The 16,167-nt window shown below is 44.8% G+C and overlaps 1 protein-coding gene across 5 annotated transcripts in view; it reads left to right on the forward strand.

Moving 5' to 3' along the window:
• Positions 1 to 13,196, forward strand: part of LOC149330516 (embryonic polarity protein dorsal-like) — a 36,020-nt gene extending 22,824 nt beyond the window's left edge. For 4 of the 5 annotated variants that reach the window (XM_089561134.1, XM_089561131.1, XM_089561130.1 and 1 more), the window contains 2 exons: positions 2,414 to 2,479; positions 4,672 to 13,196. In XM_089561134.1, the coding sequence (XP_089417260.1) occupies positions 2,414 to 2,479; positions 4,672 to 5,111 (506 nt within the window). In that variant the 3' untranslated portion in view covers positions 5,112 to 13,196. The remainder of the gene's footprint in view (positions 1 to 2,413; positions 2,480 to 4,671) is intronic. The other variant, XM_089561135.1, reaches the window with a different exon arrangement.
• Positions 13,197 to 16,167: the final 2,971 nt, after the last annotated feature.

The raw sequence follows: 16,167 nt of genomic DNA on the forward strand, positions 1-16,167 counted from the left end.
GTACTCATGCACAGCATTTTATTGCACCTTGCAATATATGCATGCATGCTGGGTTGCCTGTAGCAATGGGAAGTGGGAAGGTGAAGGACTGCTCTTTGCATGAATCTTTACTTATTCTCTGTTTCCTTTTACCTTGAAGTTGTGGGGTGCAGTTCGCTTAGTGATCGCGGAAACTCGCATTGCTGCTTTCGCAGTCGGGGGATATCTTCGTACCGCACATCTGTACTGCAGTTGTAACTTGGGTAGTCTTTTTGTGATGGTGACAAGGTGCCCAAAACGGAAGTGCTCCCCAGCTTTTCGCTTTTTTATTTTTATTCTTAGAATGTTATTCCCATCACCTTGAGTGTTGAGTCACGTAAAACCTGTCGACTTAATCCACCGTGGAAGCAGCAGTGGAGTGATTTGGAAGATGCGAGGTGCAGTCTTAAAATTAACGATGAGCTATTCTGCTGTACCTGAACCAATAGCCCCTCAATTAACTACAAAAGTAACTCTGTCTCCCCGCCTCTTTTGACCGTGGCTCCCCCTGCTCCGTGCTGAACTAGCAGACACTCTCCAGGGTGATTGCATTGGTGCTTGCGTATGCTGTTAACATTGCTGGCATCGCTGGGAAGGAGCAAGCAACAAAACAAGCACGAAAAAAGCGTGTGAAAACTTGTGACACTATTCACCCAATGGGAGGGTCAATCGAACGTCGACAGAGAGCACAAAGAAGGAGGCGGGCAGCATTCGTTAAAGGTTGGCGTTGCTTTCAGTTCATTGAGAGGCTTTATGTGATCCAGGTGTTTATTGGAACCTCAGTTCTGCACAATACTCCTTGGATAAGCTGTAAATAATGGCTTTGTAGACACGTGTTTTCAAGAATGAATGCAATTTTTGTGTGTGTGAGTCAACCTGCCTGACGGAAGCCTAGCAGCAGCCCTCGCCCGCTCTGCTTTGCTCATTTCGCTGCCACAAGTATTGCAGAAACGAACTGTACCGTAATTTTAATGGGAGATTATTCTGTATATAATGTACTGGTATCAGGATTGAGCCTGAAAAAGCCCCTCAATGAACTGTAAAAGTAACACTGTCTCCCCGCCTCTTTTGACCGTGGCTCCCCCTACTCGGTGCTGAACTAGTAGACACTCTCCAGAGTGATTGCATTGGTGCTTGCGTATGCTGTTAACATTGCTGGCATCGCTGGGAAGGAGCAAGCAACAAAACAAGCACGAAAAAAGCTTGTGAAAACTTGTGACACTATTCACCCAATGGGAGGGTCAATCGAACGTCGACAGAGAGCACAAAGAAGGAGGCGGGCAGCATTCGTTAAAGGTTGGCGTTGCTTTCAGTTCATTGAGAGGCTTTATGTGATCCAGGTGTTTATTGGAACCTCAGTTCTGCACAATACTCCTTGGATAAGCTGCAAATAATGGCTTTGTAGACACGTGTTTTCAAGAATGAATGCAATTTTTGTGTGTGTGAGTCAACCTGCCTGACGGAAGCCTAGCAGCAGCCCTCGCCCGCTCTGCTTTGCTCATTTCGCTGCCACAAGTATTGCAGAAACGAACTGTACCGTAATTTTAATGGGAGATTATTCTGTATATAATGTACTGGTATCAGGATTGAGCCTGAAAAAGCCCCTCAATGAACTGTAAAAGTAACACTGTCTCCCCGCCTCTTTTGACCGTGGCTCCCCCTACTCGGTGCTGAACTAGTAGACACTCTCCAGAGTGATTGCATTGGTGCTTGCGTATGCTGTTAACATTGCTGGCATCGCAAGGAAGGCACGCAGTGGCTAGTTTTAAGCACCGTCCACCGCCAGCATGCTGCCACGCATGTCGCTACAAGAAGCACGTCACTAGCACGAGTGCAGTGCATCCTTGCTGCTAGTTTACTGATCAGCTTATGTACTAGCTGTTTTTATTCAACGATTTATTGATATGTCAAACTATTTCGTGATCCCCTTTGAGTTGATGTACCCGGGATCGACTGTATGTGGAGTACAGTCAAACCGACGTATAACAATGCCGGTTATAACATTATGTCGGATATAACAATGGTCAGTCGTGGCACTGTCAGCGTTTGCATGTGTTCTATGGTATTTTGCGGCACAACCCTGTTATAACAATTATTGGTTATAACAATGGTATTTCCATGGCACTTCAGTATTGTTATAAGTGGATTTGACTGCACTTCGTTGGAAAGGTAATTTTTTTTTTTTTTTTTGTGCTTGTCGGAGGTCACATCTTAATGCGCATTTGCATGTAGCCAGTAGGATGATGCCACAACCGGGCTTCTAGTTCTTATTTTTTTTCCTCACCACTTTCTTTTGTCTTTTTTTTTTTCCTTTCCTTCCTCCCTTTGTTTCCTTGCCTTGCCTGACGTTTCCATCACCGTCTTGGTTCTTGCATGGCGGGTTGTTCCCTCGTAGCGCCGCCGGTGTCCGTGCCTAGAACTATGCGCCAGGCAGTCAGAACTCAGGCCAGGCCTGAGAGTGGTGAGAGCACCTTTTTTGTTTCTTTTTTGTTTCTGTTTTTGTTTTGTCCTGTGTCCATTGTTCATTGTACCGCTACTGAGCAATTACTGCCTTATTACAAATCTACTCCACCTTGGAGGATTCCCCTAAACATTTGGCCAAGGCTAACCTCACTGGCCTCATAACTGAGATGTTCATGTACTGTGAGGGGCCACAGCATAGGCTAACAAAGAGACGCTGGCAAGGCAACATTCTGACGTTTGCACGGTCTTTGGGCAACTACACGAGAGCAAACAATCTGTCGCACAGATGCTGGAGAGCAAGCTCAGCTCTGTAGCGTCACACCGCATGTGTTCCTGACAGAGTAAAGGCGTGTATTGATTCCCTTCTTTTTGCAAACAGAGCACGCAACGTTCCTTAACGTCACTCGTTGAGTGTGAGCGCATCCCATCCGCCGCAAACATTAGCAGCAGGACACACACAGGACCCTGAAAAGATGAATCCATCTGCCCAGCTCGCGAGTACTTAAAGAAGTGTGAAGGCACTGTGCGTTGTGAATTTCGTAAATGAAAAGAACTAACGGCGTGAAAGTATGGCTGATAAAAAGTGTCCCTGCAAAGACTTTGCTCTTCATGTCGTCAGTGCAGTGAGACCAGCCTGAACGATGGGCATAACGTTGGTGACGTACCGCACAGGCCGGCATGTAAAAAGCCATCGCAGAAGTGTCTCTGAACTCATTGGTGTAATACACAGCTAAGCACAGTGCACTGGTGACATCACAAACCTAGCGAGCAAGCACTTCTCAGAAACAAGAGCGAGGGCTCCATGCCGAGTGATTTTCAAGGAAGTAAAGCTGAATGTGCATATGGCACACAAGAATTCATTCAGGTGGCTCGGTGAGCAGCTGCTGTTCTCCAAGCCATCTGAGTGAATTTTCGTGTGAAGGCCAAATGCATGTCATTGTCCAAAAGGAATGTGAAAAGTGTCCATAGGAGGTCGAACTCAATGTTCGCTAGCATGGAGCATCAAAGTATGCCAGCTACCCAAGCTGCTTGTGCAGAAACCTCCTGGCAGCCTAAAACAGTCTGTGGACTTCTGAAAACGAAAAACAAATGTGCTTATGCCAACTTTCGGACTGGTGAGTGGAGCTTCTGGACTGCCCGAAAAAAGTCCAATATGGACCAGCAGTCTGAGGTAGTTGACCTGGAGCTTTGAAAAACCAAAGACGCCCAGTGTTGAGACTGTGATCTCCGTGCTGCTCGCACTCAAACTCTCTAGTCAAGGTAGAAACAAGCAGCGAAGCAAAAGCATGGCAACAGTGGCAAAAATACGCTGGGCTGATAGTGACTCCCATGTATTGCAAGGAAAAAAACAAAACAAAAAAAACATGCACCATGAAACTTCACCTTACGGAAGTTTGGTCTGTCATGCCTAGTCCACTTATTGCGAACATCAGGATGTGACGAACGAATGATGTGTGATAGTTGTAAGTTATAATTATACATTTGTTATAAATGGACTCGACTCTAGTAGCATAACCTAACATTTGTTGTTATGCTTCAAACCTGCTTTCCCGGGTGTCTCAATTTTTCTTTAGTTTCAGGGGTCCCCCATGCACTCATGGCTATTAACCTCCACTGCAATGTTGTAAATTTTTTTTGAAGCGGTAAGCTTCACTAGGCTAGCCAAACTTGAGTCTGGCCTGTGAGGGATGTCACATAAGAGCGCAAAAAACAAACAAAGACAAACAAGGGAAGGAAAATGAAAAGAAAATTGGTTTTAAGGAAAGGCAACTACGCCTGTCTCTCTCATATCTACAAATGAAAATTGGTTTTAAAAGGAAAGGAAGTGCCTGTCTCTCATATCTTGGTGTACACCCAAAAGGAATGCACACCACAGTACATGTCTCTAAATCAGCCTTCTAAGACAACACTGTATTCACTACATGCTATATATCACTACATGCGCAGCTCCTCTACAGCTTTTCCCTTGGAGATATCCAGGCTTAACCTTAACTAAGCCATAGCCGATTTTTTTCGTTGCATGCCATTTTAAGGTAAAACAAAGAGGCGGCTAGGGGATTTAACATTTAGCTAGCGTTGATAGCTGCGGGGGAGTGTGTGTCAGAAGTTTCTGACGTCTTACGAAGGGGAAGCGTTTGTCTTATACTGTGTGGCAAGAAATGACCCCCTCATGCTGCCTGCCCCCCACAGGCCGCAGTCCTGTCCCCGAAGCCATGGTCATGGCGACGGCGATGCAGCAGCAGCACCACCACCACCAGATGGCGCAGCAGGTGGGCGCTGCCGCGATGGCGCAGCTGATGCCCGTCAACCCTCACTACCGGGGCGACGTGGCTGCTGGCGCCGTGGCGCCCCCTGCCTACGAGCCCGAGGTGGTTGAGACGGCCGAGAAGCTGGACAGCCTCGACCTGGGCATCGACCCCAACGACATTCAGCTGACCTCCGGCGACCTCAACGTGAACCTCTCCCTGGTGAACCTGTCGGCAAGCCTGTTCGACAGTGGCAACAACATCGGGAGCGAGTCGAACGTCATGGAGGACGGCCGTGGGGGGGGAGGACTCCTCAACGATCTGGGCGGGGGTGGCAGTAACGGGGGTGGGGGAACGCGAGTATTCAAGACGGAGCCGTCTTAATGCAAGTGGTGGTGGTCTGCTTTTCCCGTTTGCTCCTTTTTTTTTTGTTCTTTAACGCCATAAATGCTCGTGTGTGTATGTGTGCGTGGTGAATTGACAGTGGTGAGGTGTGTGAGGTGCTGCCGCAGTGAGAGAGAGACATCACAGTGTTGCTGGCTTGAAACCCCATAAAACCACTATGCGAGGGTCGGCAACCTTTTCGCAACCTTAGATGAGCATTGCTAACCATGCATTGCAAGAGATCTCACAAGGAGTCACTGACCAGCTGAATGTGTCATTGTGCTTCTCAGTTATTAAGACTAGATGGCAACAGTTGGCCGGTTTGGAGGAACTTTGTATGTCAGGTTCCATTCATATCTTATAGCATCAGCTGTTAATGGGGAGGTTCCTGGGTAAAATGTGTTGTTGTATTCGTAGTAGTAATCAAAAAGCATCCGTGCAGCTGATCATGACCGAAAAGAGGGTGGCAGGGGGTCACCATGCACAAGCATCTTGCATGGGATTCCACACCATGGAGGGCGCAGTCACATGACCACCGCGTGTACACAGCCCGCTCCTTGTGCTAACTACACAAACTGATAGGAATGTTCCTGGGAAAGACAGGTTAGTGTTTGTAGTCGTGTCACGTCGGTGCACCAAAGTGTGACTGGGGAAGTCTGAAGTGTGAAGTCTGAATCAATCTGCGGCCCTTCGCTTTGGTATGCCTCATAACTAGGGGTTGGACTTTTCAGTTTAAGGCGAAAGAAAAGAAAAAAAAGCTTGGTAAAACTGTGCCGAATTCAGTATTTAAAAATTTGGTTTCAACTGAAAAAGGTCGGCGTTCTTAACATGTGCACTGAAGCTTGCTGGCTATAGAGCAGTAGTTTCACCCAGAGGAAGAAGAAAATTCAAAAGTGCAGGAGCCAGGGTCGTTGTCAGGTTCTGTATAGATTAAATAGTGCAGTTGTGCGTTTGTAGGTATCATTCCAATACCTTACATGGTTCTACAGACTGGGAGGTTGTACCTCATTGTTATATGTCGTAGGCTAGCATAGCACTGTTTGCTGTCACCACCCGCTTAGGACAGTTACTTGGTTGAGCAGGCGTTTCCATTGCACGCTAGGACACTCAAAACCATGCTTTACTTTCACGAAAAAGTGTGATGTTCTGGCTACCTTGACGGTTAAGTGGCAGTTACATCGCTGTCGTCAACGCAAGGACAATGTGATGATCCACCCTTTCGCTCAGCCCAGCTCAACAATCCAGCGAGGAAATTCAGGACTACCCACCTTTTAGAAATCAGCTTCCACTTGCGTTTTTGTCTGATGGTTCCATCATTTAATTTCCGTTACTTCCTTTTTTTGGCTATAACATTTCGTTCTGCAACTCAATTATAAGTGCTTTACCAGTAATTAACGACCATTTTCTGCTTCGTTACTCGTTTATGGGGGTTTAACGTCCCAAAGCAACTCAGGCTATGAGGGACGCCGTAGTGAAGGGCGCCGGAAATTTTGACCACCTTGGGTTCTTTAATGTGCACTGACATCACACAGCACACATGCCGCTAGAATTTTGCCTCCGTCGAAATTCGACAGCCGCAGCCGGGATCGAACCCACGTCTTTCAGGTCAGCAGCCGAGCGCCATAACCACTGAGCCAAAGCGGCAGCTCTTTATTACTGGTAAATTGAAAGCTCAGGCGGACAGAAACACAAGATAAATTTGACCAACTTTTAAGTGCATAGGACTAGCATGTTCTAGCACCGAAAAAGGCTGGTGATCAATTTGTAAGGAGTATTATTTGCCGAGGAAAAATCCAAGGAAGTTCTGAAACAAGCATAGAAAAAAATTCAGTTTAACTTTCATAAAGTAAGAACGTTTGTGCAGAACGGCTACTACTGTGTAATGCGACATTCAGCAACAGCTGTCGAAGTATTTTTATTTTGCGATATATTTAGGTTAAAGAATTTGAGAGCAACATGCATATATGTATAGTTACCGTATAGTCTCATGTAAGGACCGCTCCTGCGTTTCAGCCACACGGATTTTATTCCAAGAGAAGGCAAGCATAGGAGGGGGCAGCAGAAAGTTAAGTGGGTGGATGAGATCAAGAAATTTGCGGGGATACGGTGGCCGCAACTTGCGAAGAACAGGGTTAATTGGAGAGACATGGGAGAGGCCTTTGCCCTGCCAGTGGGCGTAGTCAGGCTGGTGGTGATGGTGATGATGAATTGAGAAAAAAGTATGACTATATGTTTTTAAAAATTCGTGTATGGCCTGTGTCTTTGAAATTCACACCCGAATTAAAAAAAAAAGTGCAGCTGTTACACAAATTTATACGGTACACAGAAAGGGGCTGTACACAGAAGCCCTCCGCCTTCCGCGACAACCACCCTCTGATTGCAGATTCCTCCGCTCTCACGTACCCCCCCGCTTCCATGACAACCACACCAACTACAACGTGAAAGCCACAAAGCGGGCCTTTTAACAGCTCTTGCTGTATATATCTGAAAAGTCCAACCCCTTCTTGCAACGCGCAGCGCCGCTTAGCTTCCTGGACACTCATTCACCAATTACCCAGTCCACAGAGGATCTCTTTGCATTCCACTGACTTGGGTGGTCAGTGTGCTGTGAGCTGCAGCTCTGTGGTGCCTCGCGCGCGTGGCCGTCTGGATGTGAAAGTTGAGCTTTGTCTCTTCTCTACATCAGCTAGGCATTTTTGTCTGACCGAGTGAATGTCGAGAGACGCTTTCAGCTGCGGCAAGGCCTGTCACAGTTCGAGGAGCATTTTTCCTTGGAACAGTTCGCTACAGGAACACTTCTCTTTGTATAGGCTGCGAAATCTCCTAACTGTGGGTAGTGTGCAAGTATGTATTTGTTTTTTTTCTTCCCCATTTGCTCCAGTCTGGTTCAGCTTTGTGCAGAAGTGTGAAATGGCGGAAAGAAATAGCATCGTTTTCGCGGTTTGAATGTGCAACGTTCCGTCTTCATCTCGGCCGCTTTTGCCATTGTTCCCATTGCATCTGCATTTTCTGTCCTCCTTTCTTTTACGCGCGCCTGTGTGTGTGTGTTTCTTGACAGCGGTGACAAGTGGTGTTTGCTACAAACTTGTTTAATGTTTTAGGGAGATGGGAAGGAAACCCTCCCACACTTGTTGATGCAATATATGACATGTTTGGACAGACTGGTGATCGGCGCTCCGGGTAATGTAAGAGTTTATTGTTGAGGCTTTTCTCGGGGAGTCGTGTAGAGTATGCCTTCACCATTGCATCGCATCGACGCATGGTTCGGGGCTGAAGAGTGCAAATGTGGGGCTGCATTGACGGGATTGAACGTTAACTTTTTTGTTTGTTTTTTTTCCTTCTGGACCACTTCGGAGAAGTCAGAAATGGGCATCTGGCATGTGGCATCATTCCTCCTAACTGCATCTCATTTGCGTAAGCAGTGGTGAATCGAATCATTTCTGTGTAAGCACTGCGTATTAGTCGGCAACATGAAACAAGAACGGGACAGTTGAAGTACTAACACTTGAAAATACTTTCATGATTAGATATTCCTTCTGAAATGCATCAACTGTTCTTGCATCAGCTGTTCTGTTATGTTCTTGCGGGAATTTTCTTATTTGTTGCTGGAAGTACTTGAAAAGCGACGATTAGGCTTAAGGAGCTTGACTCTGCTGTAGTGTGGTATGTGTTTGATTGTGGCTGTAGTGTGAGAGAGAATGATGGACATTTGCAAAGACGAGGACTGGGCACAGTTAGGCTTGTAGCTATAGAATAAAAGTAGTATTGTTACTTCAAAAAAATATATACATGCCGTCCAGGGTGAATATGTCACAGTCCGCTTTGCTCAGGCTCTCTTTCTGTGGTCTGCAATCCTGTTTTTCATGACCCAACTTAACCTCTTCGCTTTTAGGCAAGAAGAGACACAAATTAATCGTTTATTCGGGCTGTTTGCAAATGCTTCCACATTTCTTCAGAGGAGGTCATGCTGCAGGTCTAGCTTTGATCGACTGACTCCTGTGTAGGCCTTTAATGCAGGCCTTTAATGCAGGCCTTTAATGCATGCTTTCATTGAATTCAGCGTCACTTCAGCAAGTGTAGTGGCCAGTGCAAAAGTTGTAACAGTCACAAAAACTTTGTTGTTGTAGCGTTACGCGAGTTGTGTTAGTCACTTGCGAGTGATGGAGAGCACCTTGTTGTGGCAGGAACTTCGTTGGAGATAGTAGCTCCTTTTCTTACAAGTGTTAACTGTGATTCAAATGGCCCGGGAAGTCAGTTGGGCGAGGACTGAGCAGGTTTGAAATGTTGGCAAGGTTTTGAAACCTTGAAGGTGTATTGGAGGGTGTTCCGAATGGGTGCCCAATTTTTTCCGTCATTCATACTATTGTAGAGCTCTCCTATTCTTTGTGCTGTCATAAATAGTGGTTGAGAAAAGAACGATGCACAGGCTTCCAAGAGTAGTGTCTTTGGTCGTGTTGTCATGGCCTACGTCGTAACCAAATTTAGTGCTGCCTGGTTAATGGTATATTCATTTTCAAGAGGTGTTTAAGAATTCGCAGTGTGTGACCACCTCTTAGCTGGCGTTACTGGTGAAGCCATGCTAGTCCGTTGTGGAAAGCATGGTTACGGCATGAGCTACAGTCACAAAGTTGCGGCACTGCTAAGTATAGACCATGACACACTCCGTTTCGGTCACAATTTATTATCAGAATTACCAGAAGGTTGGACCCTAATTTGTTCTTGAATGCCTGTTGAGTTCAAATTGGTGTTGCTTCTATCTTATAAAGCCCACAAGAAGGATTTAGTTGGAATTGAAGTTTTGAAAGAGGAGCGTGCCGGTGTTCCGTGCGTCACAAGCGTTTGACCGTTAACGATAGCGTCACTGTATTCTTTATAGCTGTGATATGCACATGTCGTCACAAGTCCTTTTGTTTGAGCGCATTTATCTCGCGGGGGGCTTTGGAACACAAGATGATAGTGGTGGTGGGATCTTCCCTTTTGTTATTTACATTCATAGACATTTTCCTCGGGGCTTTGTTCGCTTACTATGACCTGAAACAATGGTGTTCCTAGTAGTAAAGGAATACCTTTTAGTTGGCAGTCCAGGAGCCATGATCTGAGGCAGTCACCTTCAGTAAGGTTTCATATTTCGTATTATGCAACACTAGACAGTACTTAGACATGCTAAAAAGGTTATTCTTTTACGTTATATAAGTCACAATATATCTAGAATATTCGGTTGCACTGATTTTAAGTTTTATTAGAATGCCCTTCTAGGTTTGGAAAAGGAACGCCACTTGATATAATTTTCCTGTTGTTGGTGGCATCAACATAGATGAGGTTAAAAATTTGTGGTTTTTGCAAAGACTGTTGTTCGAAATGAAACTTGTGGGAGACTGCTACTATTATGTCATGTTGGGTTAATTTCAGCTAGAGACGTGCTCCCTCATTAATCTGTTTTGCTGCACTGGTTTGTAGTTGTTGATTGACTGAGAGTGGTGATCCTGGGACATGGCTTCCGGGGTGATCTAATGTGTGACTGCATCCTCTGAGCTTCGTTTTCACCTGCATTTTCAGTACTTAACTCCATGCTTAGTCAGTTGCTTGCATTCTTTTCAAGCGTCAGTATATATTCAACTTCCTGCGCATTAGCGTTCTTTGTAAATATGTGTGCACCACTTTTTTAATGTATTACAGTTTTAGGTCACAGGCAAGAAAGACGTGTTGTATTTACTTTCGTGCATGTTTTTTCTTGCACTGATTCATTCCTGCAGTCATGCTGATGGTATCATTCTTTTTTTGCTCGCAGATATTTTTGTGTTGGGACATTCCACGTTTTTTCGTCGAGTTTTCCTTTACCATTTTTTGATTGCTCAAGAGATTTTATACAACTTGTTTTTTATGAGTTCGTTGTGTGTTACTTTATTCCTTTGGGTGTTTCACCGTTGGTCCTTGTAGTCATGTAATCATGAAATGAACCCATGTATCATAGTATCAGTGTCGAGAAGGGACACACCGCTTCATATGTGCCTGTGCCTGTCATTAATGCCGCGCAGTGGGTCAGCAGGTAGTGTCCGTCGAAAACCATCATGTTACCTCGGAACAAGCCATTGATGACTTGAGGTCTGTCAGTTTAAGCGAGGCTTTCGCTCCACAGCTGTTCTCTCAATTTCCGGTGATTGTCTCTGTCACTAACTAGTACTGTGTAAAAAGAACCTTTGAGGAGAATTCGTATAGTCTCGTGTGTGTTGACGAAATTCTCTGCAGTGTATGATAGCTAAGTATTTGTTGCAGTCCTTACGAGGATGTTACTGCCCAAGAAGTGAAAAATTAGGCGACATTGTGCACGAAATGCTTGTGCCACAAGCGATATGGAGGCCTACTGCATAATTATCTGAGCTGACCATTGCTTTGGCAGCAACATCGTGGTTAGCGAAAGAGCGGATATTACCGGTTTGGTTCGCAGAATACTGTTTTATTGTGTTTAAAACTCTTGTTATTGTACCCTGTGATGCCAGGATAAATCGTGGCCATTGATGCGATGAATGACTTACGCATTTGAAGTGTGGATTGTTTATATTGTTTTGTTGTTTACGGTGCTTTGTTTTATTCACTGTACATTTCTTTCCTGTTTGCTTGTTAATGTGTGCGTGATGTTTGGGTGCTACTGTGCCGCTTGGCATGTCATGTGGATAGCTCCGTGTTTTCCCTTCGGTTACATACAGTGACAACAGTGAGAGAAGTCTAGGCCGAGTGTTTTTTTTCCTTGGTCAGGCTTTGGGGACCATGCGACGCGTTTTTCTCAACACACTGTCGTGCAATGATCGTACTATTGAGCATGAGGATGCTTTGTTCGCTCCAGGAAATTTGGCTGTGATTACGCAATCTTAAGTTCCACCTGTGCAAGATCTGCATCATAAAAATGTCTATATATATATATAATTTCACACTTGCTGAGCAGCCATTGCTAGAATTACTGTAATTTCCGGACTATAGTGCGCGGACTATACATGTTTAAAAGATGAAATTTTGCATCATGTGGGCTATCTATGTGTGCGGACTGTACGTGATTTTATTTTTTCAGATGGTTTGTCAGCAAATGCGCAAAACCGCATTAATATAAATACATAATAAATACACGGACACATAAATGTTAAATGTAGATGTAGCGCCAGTGTTGGCATGTTCAGAACGGTTGCGTTGGCTCTGGTAAGACGAATTTATTTTTAACCGAAATTTGCCCCCCTACGGACTTATACACCGGGCGAGGACTGTCTAAGGAGCAAAATTTTATTTTTAGCCAGAATTTGCCTCTGCGAACTGTACAGTGGCTGCGGACTATAGTCCGGAAATTTACGGTTGTTTCTTTTTTTTTCCGGAAATTATGTTTTTTTTTTTTTTTCATATTCTCAAGGCCTTTGTGCGCAGTTACTTGTGACTTCAGAGTGGTGAGCTTGGTAAGGTGGGGTGTGTTTGGGGTGCAATTTTTTCTGCATTAAGACATTAGTGGCACGTCTTGTTAGATATAGATTGGATGTGCATTTTCAGAACATGTACAGTAAATTGGTGAACACGCAAGGCCTGATTGATTTCCAATTCTCTTCTAAATTCTAGTATGTCTTGTGTTATAAAGCAGTAAGGAGTGGATCTCAAAGGTTTTTAGTTAGAACTGGGGTTTCTCAAGTTGTTGTTTTCTTGTTGTGACAGTACGTGGGCATTGGAGTACAAATCAAAAGGGATAACGTATTGTAAACTGTGGCTTTGAAACTACTGAATGTGTTGGTTACCTGGGTCTGCCAATGAGTTGACAGCAACAGAAGTGTACAAAGGTTATTGGACGAAAAAGTTTTAACAGCTGTTCACAAAGTGTGTTTGGAAAAAAAAAATGTTTATGCTTTTCATCGGAGCGCTGTGTAACTGTGATTGCCATGCGAGTCACCACCCTTATTTTGTGAATGTGTCACAATGTATGTGCGTCTTTTGTTACCAGGCCCTGTCATATAAATACTTAACGGTTTCCATCATTCATACCCATAGGGTATATGAAGATGTATATAAGTCTGTGCTTAATAAAAGGCCAGACGATTTGAGGCTTACGAAACCACAGCACTGTCTACATGTCATTCTTGTGTGATATCTTCTTGTGACATCTTCCTATACTTTGCGCATGAAAATTGAAATTCAGTTAACTTTACACTTGTTTACCGGCTGCATACTGTTCTAGAAATTATTCTTTTAATTTATCTGTGTAATAGCAAAATGTCTATATACTGGCAACTCATGCCTAAACCAAGTAAAAAATTACCATTGGCATCCATTTGAGTTTCCAAATGGAAAATTTATTTTTTCACTTGAGGACTTCATTTGAGACCACTTTGGTGTTGTTTCAATAAAATCAGAACAGTTCATAAGGCAGATAACTGGCCTTCTGTTTGTCGCGTTTTGAAATAATGATAGTGGTATTGAAAAGAGACCTCATTTTGAGATAAATGAGTTTTAAGTAAAAGGAACTTCATTACCTATGCTGACCAATTCTTTCCATAGCCACAACTTCCATAGTCATCATTCAACTCATATTTGCGTTTCATTACCAGTCATCTGGCATCGTATGCTTGTTTAATGATTTGCTGAGCTGTTCGGTCAGCAAAGCAAACTTAATGCAGTTGACTTCTTAGCCGGCGTAGTGTGTTACAGCTTCAGGTTAGCCCAAACCAAAGCCCTCTAGAACATTGGATCTTGCTACTCTGATCCCATTGAATGTTATGGCAGCGTCTACTGTCGACATCCTTAGTGCCTCTGGTGCTAGAAAAACATTTTATGGAGCTTGCTCCCAGACGATGCAAACGAAGGGCTAACAGGCTGGCACGGAGGCTGAGAGCTTGAAGGGTATTGACAGACGTTTTTACTGCACCTGGACTAGGAAACATTCGGTTGTGGTCATAGAAATGTTTCAAATGACAGGCAAAGCAGTGCCTGCGCTAATTAGGAAGGGGAGGGGGTTAATTGTTTCCTCCCTTTAAAAACTATTCTTTAGATGGAAATGTACCATGCAGGAAGAAGTGGGATACTGGAAAAGATGTAGGAAAGAATGTAATTTAAGAAATGGAACCAAAAAAAATTTGTTTTCGGATGTTTTCTCTGTCGGGAATTGAAGTTCAGGAAAAGCGATAGCGATGTCGACGCGCGCAAAAGAAAGTCTCTACAGAGTTGCACGGGCAGGGACGCGTTGTGTTTCTGTTTAACAAGTCCCTCCACAGTAAAGCAAAAACCCCTCCGCGGCCCATCTAGCCTCATGCCGCCGGCACCACCCTGGCACGCCCAATCAGAAAGCTCGCCTAGAGTACCCGTTGACGTCATCAGGGTACGGCGGCTAAGAATTCGCGGGGAATGCGCCCTAATCGGTTGCGAGCTACTGCAGCAGCAACTTTCAAAAACTGTTTAATCCACGCAGAACTTTTTAATTAGACCCTATACTCACAAAGACACTGGGTCCCATTAAGCTCTTCGTTCATTTAGAGGTTTTAAGCCTGCCGTAAGTGAAAACCGCATGAGTTTCTGGATTTCCTAAAATCGCGTGTCGCCACAGCAGCGCAAAAAATTATGGGGCCGCACAATGGCGAAACCGAAATCGCGCGGGTGGAAAGAATGCTAGCCACGCTTGCGAATGTTGACGTCACAGCTTCGCGGGTGTCACGTGCTCTTTTCGCAGCGCCCGGATGTGAGCGTCTAGCAGCATGTTCTTTCCTTCCTCCATGGTCTAGCAGGCAGGCGCACGTGACAGCGTGACGTGCGCTCATAGGCGTGGCTAACGCTGTCTCGGGCCTCACGGTTCCGGGTTCACCATTATGCGGACCCAAAACTCCTTCTACTGCAGCAGCAATATATCAGAACAGCATTTTCGAAAATTTAAGAAACTGATATGGATGTCACGGTGAGCTCGAACTTCTTTATTGAGGAGGTTAACAGGAACAGTTAAAATGTTATGAACCGAACACGTCAGCTGTATTCTGGTGCCCACCATTGCTTACAATGCTCTGTCGAAAAGAGTGCTCTTTTAATCCAGAAAGCCTATTTGAAAAATTGCTAACAGTTTTAGGTGAAACATCCTGTGTACCTCATTCATGGGTCCCTCGCGCTGGAGTCAGTACTGGCGCTTGCCCGTTGAGTAACGCTAATTAATCACAAAACCTAGTGAGGGTGGGAATATGGTGAAAACAATTAAGATGATTGAGCTGACAATCATCGCGAGATCGCAATTAGTTTACAGGTTCCAGTCAAGGATATCGATCAATGGCTTCTAAATGGAGTTTCCAACAGAAAGATTTCGATTTGTGTATTTGGAATCAACTGAAGCTCCAATTGGAACGTTCAGTTGCAATGCTGAATTGAACTGTGCGTGCGCGCGCGTAATTATGAGTTGTAAGCATAAAAAAAATTGGATGCTTCATGGCCTTCTCATTGGCAATTTTTTAAAGAAGGTCGGGGAGGTCCTCGCCTAAACCCACCTGTCTGCCGGCTACCGTGCCGCACGCTTGTAGATTTGGAAGTATAACTCTCAGTTCAACAGTTCGGCCTGCTGAACGGCTGTGGGGCACGTGTCGAGTTAAAAAAAAAAAAATCACTGCTGCGTTGTGTTGGTAGGCACTGAATTCGCGGCGCAGCAATACGGAAAAAATTCTGTCGCGCGACGTACGAGCAAAGTTCTTCATTCATAGCGGCATTCGGGGGCCATGGCTTCGGTCGGTTTCGCTTCTGAGTGTGGCGTCTTGTTCAAAAAGTTCTGTCGCAAAACGCGCGCCAGTATTATGAGCGATTTTCGAGCTTAATTCTTCTGGGCAATTCTTCTGGGCAAGCACGCTTATGCGTCCTCTGCGAGCAAAGAAAAACAAAGATTATTACAAACTTCTCAACAAAAATTTGTGAATTTAAATTAATAATTTGCCAAAAGGTGTCGCGACAATCTGTAAGTATAAATATATGGTAGGCTGGCACGCTTTTTTTGCACGCGAATAGAACGGAGAGTTCCGCAACAGTCAGGCTCGCAAGACTCCTCCGGATGTGTGACGTAAGCAGCCGA

Source organism: Amblyomma mixtum, chromosome 9 (assembly GCF_055824585.1).
Source record: "Amblyomma mixtum isolate Tamu chromosome 9, ASM5582458v1, whole genome shotgun sequence".
NCBI lineage: Eukaryota > Metazoa > Arthropoda > Arachnida > Ixodida > Ixodidae > Amblyomma > Amblyomma mixtum.